Raw genomic sequence first — 12,918 nt, 5'->3', positions numbered from 1 at the left:
ATTCTTAAACAGCACCTGCAGCGGAATGCTTCCCTTTCCCGTCCTCTTTGGTTACAAGTAGAACCAAGTTATCTTAATTCAGATTGAACATCATAATCATATGTTCATAGTCTTTTTACTTTTCAATATGATTGGAGTCAGTATTTACTGATGTATGAAGTAGGACTAGTTGTACCAACATTCCCTTAATAACAGGTAGGCAATTGAATGTGTATATACAATGCATTTTATATTGTGCTTTACTTGAATATATTGTTTTAGTTGATGACCACATAGCTTGCCATTTCAGATAATCTACAGTATATAGTTAACCACATATATAGAAAATAAAGCCATTGCATGTAATACCTTTTATGAAGCTAAAATGTGGAATCTGAATCAACCAAGGTGAAAATCAAATACTTTATTAACACACACAAAAATCAAATTTTTTTTGTTACTCAAATAATAACCAAAAACACATCAAAACTAATCATTCAAATAACCAAAAAGATATGTTGTGGCTGGATTTACTTGGACCATCTTCATTTTTGCAAACAAAGAAATGTTTTACAGATCCTAGTTTATTTAAATCTCAACACTGCTCTGATTTTAATTACACTGATGCAAATTAAGTAAAATTGCATAAGGCCCATATTATGAAAGGTAATTTAGTACAGCTACACCTAAAATTAAGCTGAATAGATTCCATATATGGAACAATATTTTTGCTCTTGCTCTTCTTTTAAAGTCATTATATTTACTAAACAAGTTTTGCATATTGCACTATAAAATCATATTGCATAGGATGCATGCTGGTGACCAGCCCCTTGTTGCCCAGCCTAGTTTGGTATTAAAGAAACAAAAAAATATAAAAGTGAAAGATAATTACCACTCACAAACAATGGTATTGCCAGTATTGGTGACAATGAAATAGTACTCAAGATAAAATTATGGCCACCTGAGAATGATGTGCTTCCTGCTATTTTCATGTTAAGTCAATGTTCCACTTGAAACAAGAGCCCTCTGTAGAAGATTCAGCAGGAGAACGCGAACCAAATCATTATAACTTCAGTCTACAGATGCTATGGACTTCAGCACTCCTGGCTATCACTGCAAGTAGAGGAGAGACCAGCTCTGGAGAGGAACAGCTTGCCACTGGGGCACACACAAACTTCAAACAAGTTGTACAGCCCCTGAGAGTCACCTGGTGATCCTGCTTCACCCATGGGTAACTTTGGAAGACGAATGGTCTCAGCATCTAAAACCAGCTGCATCATATAGGAATGAAAGCATGATGAAAACAGTATGGTATGGTACAGAACCTTTTTTTCTTTTCTGGTGAAATACAGATATACATTGGGGACAAACAGTCTGGGACCACATTTTCATTTGTAAAATATTAAAAGTAAAAGGTAAATGCACAATATCTTAAATATTTCAGATTCTAAATTTGACACTATTTTTAGATTGGTATTTCAACACATAAAAATTTTCTTTTCATAATCTCGTCTCTCCTGAAGCAAGTGCTCAGACTCAAATGCCAGCTTAAATGTATACACACCTATGCTGACAGAAAGTAAAGTTCCTTTATTCCGTTTTATCCCTGATTTTAAGAAGCCCTTGGTGACATCTAATGAAATGGGGCAGTCTTGTAATGATTATGTGTACCTACGGTATGACATCATTTCCAAAATGGTGGAGTGCGTGAGAAGCACATGTGACAAAACTAGCAAATTTTTTTAAAAGCTTGTTTTTATTACTCAAAGTATCTAATTAGAAAAAATATCGCTGTGGCATATGCCACATAGGGATTTTAACCCTAAAATTGACAGGAAAAAATACCATTTCAAAATGTGTTCCTTGTCGCCCATTTGGTCTATGTTATATGCCCCATAATTTGGAGAAATAAGTCTGATCTTTTATGGGTTCAAGTTACAGTAGGTGGGGACATAAATACTCAGAAACATATGTAAAATAAATGTAAATATTTTAAAGATTCTACTTTTTATCTGAGTTGCTGTTAGTAACTAAAATTTCCAGTGAAACTGATTTTATTAAATTAGATAATGATTTTATTAAACTGTTTGATTCCCAGCACCACCAAATTGCCACTGTTAGGCCCTTGAGCAAGGCCCTTAACCCTCAACTGCACAAATGTATAATCAAATTCAATGTCTGCCAAATGCTGTAAATGTAATTTACAACGTACTATGTGATATATTAAATAATTGTAAAAATTTTTATGTTAGATTAACTGAAATGTTTAAAATGCATCAGTATTGTGACTGTACACTTACAAGACCCTCGGTTGAGTGCAAAATAACATCCAGGCTTGATTCGGCATCTATATTTCCTGCCATGGCTTTGACATGAACACCTTTGGGGGCTTCCATGCTCAAAAACCGTGTTGGAGACTCCAACCTTAAAGAAACAGCAGACATTAGATGAAATAATAATGCAAGTTTCATACACAAGGTGGCATCAAGTCACTGAATACATATTATCAACATGCCACATATCAATCTGTTCATGGCAAATGGAGAGCTGTTACATGACATATGTATATTAATATTGCATTTCAAGGATTTAAAAGCAAACAAGTAATAAAATTAATGATAAATAATACAATCTGACATTTGAGATTCATACTGATTCTCATTATCTTTCATTTATTAATGCCTGTAATTTAGAGATTCTTTAACAGGAAAAAGAAAATAACTCCTTCAGCTTAGATCATTTCCAGATGACTAATGAAGGCTCTTAGTTACCATCTAACGCAAATAACTATTACCCTCCCAGAACAACTCCCAGAATAACTATTACCCTCCCGTAATTAATGTTTTGCTACAGTATGTAAACCATTCAAGACGCCATGACACTTTTAGTTGTAAAAATAGTAAGTAAAATCCTTCTACCTTTTTTACAGTAAATATTATTATTTAAAGGTTGCTTTAAGTTCAGTCAGTGGTAAAACACTCACCTAAGGTCTCTCAGAGGCTCTGCTTTGACCAATGGAGTCTCAACAGAGTGCTCAAAAAGTGCACCTTGAGGTCCTAAACAAATAAAAAGTATGCTGTAAAATAGCTTCTCCCAATAGGACTGAGTAAACCTCTTAACCTGGACTATATTTTGTCCTGCCATTTCCTGCAAACTTTTTGCAATTTTAATTTTTATTTTATTTTATTTTGTCATGCTAACTACACATCCACTGTATTTACTAAATAATAAGGTTTAAAACAAGTAACTGAATAATAAGCCATGACTAAACATGGAATTTCAAATGTGTTTCCATAACTTGTAGTTATTTTCATGGATTTGTAGACTTGGACATAATTAGCCAGTAATTATTTCTTATTTTTATAACATGTACAAAAACTCTGTACAGACAGAATCCCAAGCCCAGGTTCAAACAGACCAGGCAGATTTTTCTATTTTAAATGTTGGTAGGTAGATTGCTTCTAGATGTCTATGAATGTCAATGTGTGTGCTAATGATGTCCACAAGATTTTGACCCAATCTCTTCTTTTAAGTTGAGAATTGAACTAACTAACTAACTAACTAACTATATATATATATATATATATATATATATATATATATATATATATATATATATATATATATAAGCACTATAAGGTCTATGCGACTGTTAAGGACCACATTCTTTCCTCACTGACAGCTTAACTGTTTTTTGTCATTTGGCACTAAAGCACAGGACCATTGTATCCTCTAGTATCACTTTTGGCCAAAATGTAATGGTTTCTAATAATATGTGATTGATGAAACATGGGTGATGCCTGCCTGCTAAGAGTCGATCTTATAAAATAAGGGTAAAAGACTTAGTAGCTCAAGGCTGTTTGGATGGTAATATGGTATTGATGTATAATCCATTGCAACAATGTGTCATGAAATATAAGATGGATATTGTTAAAGCCTGAAGCCTTTGTACTGACTTCTTGTGTGTGTGAACATGACTGATGGAAGTCAAAGGGAAAAACAGTCCAGCTACAATGCAATCTCATGTCATGAACATACATTGAATATTACATTGGCCTTTATGTGGATGAGTTGGATCAGCACATAAGCATAAAAATCTTTTTTTATATATATAATTTATGGTTAAAAGATTTTAAAATTTGAGTCAAGAGCAAAAAGCGTGAGGAGTGACCCCATAATAATAAGCCTGTCTGAGCTACCATCCACTAATTATGTAATTAGACTACTAAACCTGAACTGAGACAAGGCTGTCAAGGAGAACAGAATATTTATGAATGTGAGCCTTACAATGTGTCAGAACTACAATTAACAAGAACTACAACACCAACACTCCGGCTCTCCTGAATGCGAACACACCTGAGACAGTGATAAAAGAGACTCACTCTCTGTGACTAGTTCCAGTGTCATTACCAAGCCTTTTGTTACTTGCTTGATTTTTTTTGGTTTTGACCTTGTTTGTTTTCTCGTTTCTAAGTTTAGCCTGATCCAGTTTATGCCTGTTGCACTTTTTTTTTTTTTTAACTGCTACCATTTTTTAAATTATAATTTAAGATGCCTATTATGAATATTTTAATTCACCAGACACTAAATTTGAAAACTCCTGAATTATTCATGTTAACCCAGATTACAACTGGTGCAAAGTACTGTATGAGAAACTCCAAAGAAAATGTGTGTGTTTTACTGAAGAAGTACAATTTTGGCAAATTCTGATGCGATAAGAAACAAATGAATTAGGTAGCATTGCATATAGTGGGTTGGGTAGTACTGAATTACTCGCACTGTGGTACAGCCCCCCAACTCCTCCAAAAAAATTTCAGCTAGACATGTTACCTAACTGTATATTATATTATGAGCTGAACATTACAGTCAAAAAAAACCACGCAATTAAAAACAGCAAGATTAAAGATTAGCAATTTTTATTTGTAGTCGATTAGCAAGTGAATGCACAAACTGGGTTCTTTTACCATATTGTGTAAAAATAAATAAATATGGATTGGCTACTGTTTGGCTTTTCAGATGAGTAGCAATAGGTGGCGGTCAGGAAATGCTGCCTGCACCACAGTAGTAACTTCCTTTGTGTGTCAATAGCTAATATAATGAGTGATTTAGGCATTTTATGGATGATCAGTGCTGATGATGGGGATTGTTAGTTTACATTACCACATTTACATAGATTCATAGAGAAATTGCATGCAAAGTCACCTTTACTGTAAATTTGTGTCAGGTCAAATGAGTAAAAGTACCTGTAACTCTGAGTTTTCCTGTTCCCACAACCGCTTCTTTGTTGTCAGCATAAAACAGATTCTTGTCACTTGAGCTGACAGTAAAATGTTGCCCAAAGGCATTGACTTGACTTGGACCTAAGAAGTAACCCAAGCCAGATTAATTATGTGAGTCCACAATTGAGTTATATTTATATATGGCATTAAGGCATGTATTTGTCTTTATATGTATAAGAAATGGACAAAAAAAACTTGACCTTAGGTAAAGCAAGGTAAGGTGACTTTGGGTATGTATAAACAAGATGCATGGAGAAATATACAAAAAGAAAAAAAAACATTAGGACAGTGAAGTAATGTTGGGAGACTTTCATACCTACAGACACGCTTCCAGTTACATCTCCGTTTTCATTGCGAGCATTGAGTGTAACATTATCAGTGGAGTGCACCAGCAGAGCTGAGTCCTAAAAGAGAAGAGTAGCATCAGTAAGAATGTTAGTACATAGATTTGGAAAGGTGAATCATGTGCAACATTTCCCACACTTCTTGGAAAATAGTTGAACAGACCAAATTATTTGCATGCATAAATTAACAAACACATTATTTTAATTCAAGTAACTGGAACAATTTTAATTCAGTTGATAGTTATGAGGCTGTTTGGATCCCCAAAGGGCAAACTCTTCAATTTTAATTAAGTGTGTGCTCAAAGATAAACAGAAGATGCTGAAACCATGGCCTGTTAGCCACAGGAACAAATAATAAATGTTCCCAGCTGCTACAAGCCACAAACTCGTTTCTAAAACCAGCAATGTGAGCAGAAAGGGAAAGAGGTGAGATTAAAGGATGTACATAATCCTCTTTCTGTGTAAAGAAATGGCACCATATGGCACATATAACACCATTTTCTAAAAAGTCTCTGGTTAATTCTGCTTTCACAATTTTGGGACTTTTACCTCACTAAGAGAAATTATCATCAGCAAATGTCTGCACCCATCAAACACAACCATAATCAACTGAAAACACCACTTAGACTAACAACCTAAGGACATTTAACTTGGCTATATCCTGTTATAGCCATAAATGTAAGGACCTGTCTTAATTCTGTTTAATTAGGATATAAACTCGGCAAGTGTACATTTGTGTACAGAGAAAAGGTTTATGGTACCTCTCTGGAGTCAATCTCTTCAGCATAAAGTGGGAAAAGGAACTCAGACTCTCCCTCCAACCTCACCCCATCTTCTTTGACCTGGAGGTATCCCATGCCTTCCTGCAAAAAATAAAAATCATCTTATACTGTTTCCGAATAAGTATTTAATTGTTTATGATGTGGTATGAAATACATATTACACTGTAAGTAGTGATAAAAACAGTGCTAAAATGCTTCTTACCGTATTGAACCACATCACTCTCAGTATCCAGATTGTAAGGCCAAAATTCACCACCAGGATGATGATGAGAAGCAAGACAAATAAATAAAGGCAACGTTTCCTCCATCCATAGATGCCAATCTTATAGATGGAGTCAGTAACTGGTGTCGGCACACCAGACTCATCTGTACTGCTGATGTATTGTTCACGTACCATCTGCAGAGAATGGAAAATGTAAAAAGAATTAGTGTATTCATGTGAGCAGATGTGTAGTAAGGGTGTAATGCAATGGCAATATACTGTATGCGTCTGTCTCAACAAGAAATATGAGACAGTTTTTCCTTGGATTTGTCTTGGATAAATGGACTATTTCCCAAAATATAAACAAATTCATGTTCTAATTTAAAACAGCTACATAGTTCCAGGAGTAACGAAAGATCAATGAATGAATTCATTCTTTCTATACTTGATTTATATTCTGTATGTCATATTCAGACCTATGACCATTAAGAATCATAATTATCATTCTCCACACACTCTTGTGTCTACTCTTTCTCTAATACAACTTGTTCTACTAGTTAGATGTATCCAAGGGCTATTTAGACCTGCTGTGTGACATTTTAGGTTTGAAAATAAATCTCATAAAAGGTAGTTTGCCAGGAGCATGGTAGCACTTGGAAAAGGTGCTATTTTGAAGAATTTTATTTAGTTGCTGTTACCTGAAGAAACCATTTTATCCCACAAACATTAAGGGCAGATAGATGATAATGGCTCTGCAGTTCATAGAACTTTTAAGGGGTCTGCCAGAAGGATAACCTTAAAAAAATCCTTAAAATTTCGGGATTTTCAAAGAGTGTACTTGTCCTGTGTTTTGTTTTATCTGCACATGCTACTATAATATACACCCACCTAAAGGATTATTAGGAAGAGCATACTAATACGGTGTTTGTCCCCCTTTCACCTTCAGAACTGCCTTAATTCTACGTGGCATTGATTCAACAAGGTGCTGAAAGCATTCTTTAGAAATGTTGGCCCATATTGATAGGATAGCATCTTGCAGTTGATAGAGATTTTTCCATTCCACCACATCCCAAAGATGCTCTATTGGGTTGAGATCTGGAGACAGTGAACTCATTGTCATGTTCAAGAAACCAATTCGAAATGATTCGAGCTTTGTGACATGGTGCATTATCCTGCTGGAAGTAGCCATCAGAGGATGGGTACATGATGTTCATAAAGGGATGGACATGGTCAGAAACAATGCTCAGGTAGCCCGTGGCATTTAAACGATGCCCAATTGGCACTAAGGGGCCTAAAGTGTGCCAAGAAAACATCCCCCACACTATTACACCACCACCACCAGCCTGCACAGTGGTAACAAGGCATGATGGATCCATGTTCTCATTCTGTTTACGCCAAATTCTGACTCTACCATTTGAATGTCTTAACAGATATCGAGACTCATCAGACCAGGCAACATTTTTCCAGTCTTCAACTGTCCAATTTTGGTGAGCTCGTGCAAATTGTAGCGTCTTTTTCCTATTTGTAGTGGAGATAAGTGGTACCCGGTGGGGTCTTCTGCTGTTGTAGCCCATCCGCCTCAAGGTTGTGCGTGTTGTGGCTTCACAAATGCTTTGCTGCATACCTCGGATGTAATGAGTCGTTATTTCAGTCAAAGTTGCTCTTCCATCAACTTGAATCAGTCGGCCCATTCTCCTCTGACCTCTAGCATCAACAAGGCATTTTCGCCCACAGGACTGCCACATACTGGATGTTTTTCCCTTTTCACACGAAAAAGAAATGGTTGTGCGTGAAAATCCCAGTAACTGAGCAGATTGTGAAATACTTAGACCGGCCCGTCTGGCACCAACAACCATGTCACGCTCAAAATTGCTTAAATCACCTTTCTATCCCATTCTGACATTCAGTTTGGAGATTCAGTCAGGAGATTGTCTTGACCAGGACCACACACACTGCCATGTGATTGGTTGATTAGATAATTGCATTAATGAAAAATTGAACAGGTGTTCCTAATAATCCTTTAGGTGAGTGTATATATATATATATATATATATATATATATATATATATATATATATATATATATATGTCTATATATTAATTATAGTAGCATGTGCAGACAAAAAAAAAAATATATATATATAAAACCTTTTTAGTGGTGCAGGGTGCTTTCATGGCTGCTTCAGAATAGAGCAGCAGAATAAATTGAGAAATCTACAGAAAAAATCTGTTAATTTACAGAGACACATATCTGATCAATGACCCACAATGATATACTTATAGCCCAATAAAGGGGGGAAAATAGTTAGGATTTACAATGAAACAGTTTAGAAAGTCAGTCACCAGATATAATTGAAATTCATTGATTTATTATTTAATTTAGGGATTTTTCCATGTTTCTCTGCCTAATTTAGTTGTAGACCATTTCCATCCAGATTTTTGTTAGGTTAGTCTCCTATTAAGGCTCCTACCAACCAGGGAAGGCCAAGAAAATGACATGCTTTTCCCAAAGACCTGATATATCTGGAAGCTTAATGTTAGTGGGAGATCCTTTGGATGCTGTTTGTTTAGGGGTGGGTCCTCCATGCATCAGGTTCGTTTACTGGTATATGATTGATCACTTTTATTCAGTAGAAGTTGTGTTAATGTTAGGCTGATCGGTGTATGTGTAGATTATATGTGTTAATGTTATATACATAATTTCTACTCTGTGTTCTTCGATGTTTGTCTATGTTTTCCCGTTTCTGTTGTTCTCCTAATTCCTGATGTTTGTGTATTTTTTGTAGCTTCTAATTCTGTTGGGTTTAGACATTTGAGCTGTAAACATCTGCTTTAGATTATATTTTTGATGTCTCTGTTTATGATGTGTGGCTGGCTCTGGGTCCAATGCTTTTTTAAATAAATAAAAAAAAGCAAAAAGGAGAAACATGTTGTACTGTTTACTGTATATGACAGATCACTAATGAAATGACTGTGTTTTATCATATGTTTCAATGGTTTGGTTTAGATATTGACAAAAGTATGTCTTGAAGCTAGCTTGTGATGCGTACTGCCAAATTCCTTAACCCATGCCTAATAAGTTCTAATGTTTTCACCTTAATTCTTCATACAGTAAGTCTTTGTTTTAAAATAACAAGCAAGGGTACGTTTCTCATATCTATCCAAATAGTCACAGCGAGCCTTTTATTATGAATAATGTTAAACCAGAATCACTTTATTAAAGAAATAAAACATGGGTGTCCAGAAGTGATTAAATTTGAAGAATTAATGTTTTTATTACAAATTTTATATAGCAGAAATGACAGTGAAAATATTGGGTAATTTAACTGGTGAATAGTAAAATATGTGCATCGTGACATTGTGCCTGATATTGAGTACATCAATATGCATCAATCTAGTTGGGTTTTATGTCATGAAAACAGAAAACTATTTAGTAATTCTCTTTGCGTCTGTTTAGACATTTTGAGTAAACAGATATAGTCCATGTGCTGCTGTATACATGAACCGCACATTCAGTAAGAAAATGCCTCTTAAAGCACTGTGAGTCAATCGTTTATAATTAATGACCCCTCTGTTCAGTCACAAACCCAAGTGTCCCTATATAAAGTAAAAACTTTATGACTGTACCAAAGTTGTCGCAATAAGCACATTTTTCACCCTCAGCTTTTAAATTGTGCATTCATAATTCTCTTATGACAGGAACAGATGCTTTATCAGGCTTCCTCCATAACATAAATGGTTTCTCCACAGCCTAAATGTTTGCAGTCTACCTTCCCCCCTTTTTTTTACTGCAAGTAGAGATGTTTTAGAGGAGACAATAAATGCTATCAAGTAAATGAGCAAAAAAAAAAAAAAAAAAAAAAAAATGCATTTCTGGCTGTTCTAAGGTAGCACAGGAAAACAAATTGGACTGGCCCACTGGATATGAAGTATCTCTCTTCAGCAGGATCCAGGCTCTCCTCAGGACCTGTCACACATGCTTTCCATATCCAACAATGATAAATATTTTCAATTAAACAATACACAAAAAGAATCACCTCAGGGGTGGACCTTCTGCAATAAATGGACCAGCCAAGCTTTTGCCAGGAAATTGCCTTCCTCTGTAGCATATCACAATTGTAAAGTTTTGTAACAGGCATGAAACAGAGTACTAAGGTCTGAAATGAATACACTGTGGTGTGGGGAAAAAATGAGGCAGGACTGAAACCTACAAATTTAAAACCAATCTTTCCATGGCAACTTCTCCAAACATTACTTTGTTTTGGACTTGTTCTCGCTTTTTCCACTATTTCCTTAGAGACTAATAGCCTTGTATATGTGAATAAATCCAATCCACATTATCCAACTATGTATTGAGACGCTGAATAGCTTGCTATTTCCAAACTCAACTTGAAGACATAGCCAGTAACATACTGTACTGCTCCTAGTTTTCTGATTTATTTCTCAATCACTGTGCTTTCTTTTTTTCATTCACATTATCATAGATTTTTCTCCAAGATGAGAACACTGTAACACCCACTACATATTGTCTTTTAAAACCACCACCAAGTCAGAACATTAATTGAGATTCCAGGCTTCTTGTGGTGTAAAAAGCTGACCTGATGAAATACCATGAAGGCTTGTGGAGGTTTAAATTTCTCTCGTCTGTTCGGAATTGCTGGAGGATACTAGTAATGAGAAGAGAAAACTGCACTCAATAGAGAATGAGATAAGTGCTCAAGCTTTATGAAGTTTCACCCCCTTGGTCTAATCATGTCTGCATAACTCCACTACATTGTAATGGCACACACCGCTAAAAATAGGCAGTAAGCCTGGTCGTCTAATGTTAAAGGAAACTAAAATACAGAAAAAGTGTTTACAGTAATGTCTCGTGAATGGCATGCAAGCAAACAGTCACACAAAAAAAACAGTCCCATATTTTTTAAAAAGTGCAATATTCTCCATTTATGGAAACATTTTTTAGAGGAAAAATGGAAAAAAAAATTAAACACTATTTATATTTTAACACAAGCATTACCAGAGGTACTTAGAGAAGAAATCCAAGACAGATATGATTTTCAGCAAAGCATTGTCGCATAAGTCATACCAGACAATATACTGTAACAGGATTTTATAGCCACAATAAATGAAAGAACAGGATAAAATTGGAAACGTTGCTTACCCTTGCTACTGTGTTGTTCACTCACACACAGCCTGTCCGTCCTCTGTGCAGCGGCAGCAGCAACACAGGAATCCCTGCACTCGTCTGTCTGTCAAGCCCTCAGCAGCTGCCTCTCATAAATCTGATTCTGGATCAGCTCCAGCCAAACATGAAGAGAAGCAACTCAACTCCACTTCCGCCTCTCAACATTCTCTCTTCTCATTCTTCCAATTTCGGATCAACTTTTCGTAGCTATACAACAGATCGGCAGAACACCCTTTTGAGTATAGTGTGGCTTCAGTACTGAGACTGTGTTACTGAGAGGTTCAGTGTGTCTCCACAGGAGAGAGGAAAAGAGTGGAAAGAACAGTCAGATACATGCCGCTGTTCTGGCTCAGACACATCTGTGAGTCACTCTCTAAGCATGAGTTCTGGTCCGCCAAGTGAAGTTTGTGCATCTCTAATAAGGGTCTGGTCTTCCAAATAGCTTTACTGTCTGAGAAAAAGAGCCATCCCATTGGGAGAGCTGGTGAATGATGAGACAGGTCATTCTAAAACTAGAGGGTATATTAATAGAAGTGTGTGCAATGGGGATAGTATTGGCAGAGTCAGAAGGGTTGTTATGCAGAATTTGCCTTTGTGTTGTCTTTCATGCAGGAGTCTGAATTTCCTTTTCCATACTGTAAGTATTCATACTGAATACCTTTTCCATCAAAAGTGTTGAAAAAACACACAAAATAAGGGCTAGCACCAGAATGCTACACAACGCAGAAATAAAATTTGTAATAATGAATAATTAAGTTAATTCAAATTAATTTCATTTGTAATGGTGAGCACTGTCAAGTTATATATACTGTAGGCAAATTCCTTCATCGTGGTTAGCACAATAGGGTGTAACAATGATACCTTAAAGATCCAGAGTCCCTGGCTCAATCCCGAGCACAGGTTACGGCTTGTGTGGATTTTCCCATGGTCTTCCTGTTTCCATGTGGATTTTGTGTGAATAGGGCCCTGTAATAAACGTGCATCCCCCCAATGTGTATTCCTGTATAGGGTTCAGTGTACCCTTGATGCCACAACCCAGACCCAAATCCACCACAACCCTGAAAACAATAGTGGAGTTACTGAAAAGTTATGGACGAGCAAACGAACCAATATTTAAAATCATCACAAGGAAAATAATATTTTTTAA

At 35.9% G+C, this 12,918-nt stretch overlaps 1 protein-coding gene across 1 annotated transcript; it reads right to left on the bottom strand.

Moving 5' to 3' along the window:
* Positions 1 to 388: 388 nt before the first annotated feature.
* On the bottom strand, positions 389 to 12,180 carry sgcg (sarcoglycan, gamma). The gene is made up of 8 exons (XM_053507522.1): positions 11,748 to 12,180; positions 6,587 to 6,781; positions 6,364 to 6,465; positions 5,575 to 5,662; positions 5,223 to 5,339; positions 2,963 to 3,035; positions 2,280 to 2,403; positions 389 to 1,250 (listed from the first exon to the last, which is right to left on the bottom strand). The coding sequence occupies exons 2-8, from the start codon at positions 6,779 to 6,781 to the stop codon at positions 1,074 to 1,076; spliced, it is 876 nt and encodes a 291-aa protein (XP_053363497.1). The 5' UTR covers positions 11,748 to 12,180; the 3' UTR covers positions 389 to 1,073.
* Positions 12,181 to 12,918: the final 738 nt, after the last annotated feature.

The sequence above is a fragment of the Clarias gariepinus genome, chromosome 11, assembly GCF_024256425.1.
Source record: "Clarias gariepinus isolate MV-2021 ecotype Netherlands chromosome 11, CGAR_prim_01v2, whole genome shotgun sequence".
NCBI classification, from domain to species: domain Eukaryota; kingdom Metazoa; phylum Chordata; class Actinopteri; order Siluriformes; family Clariidae; genus Clarias; species Clarias gariepinus.
Note: the sequence above shows the minus strand (reverse complement) of the source record. Positions and strands in the feature narration are given on the sequence as shown.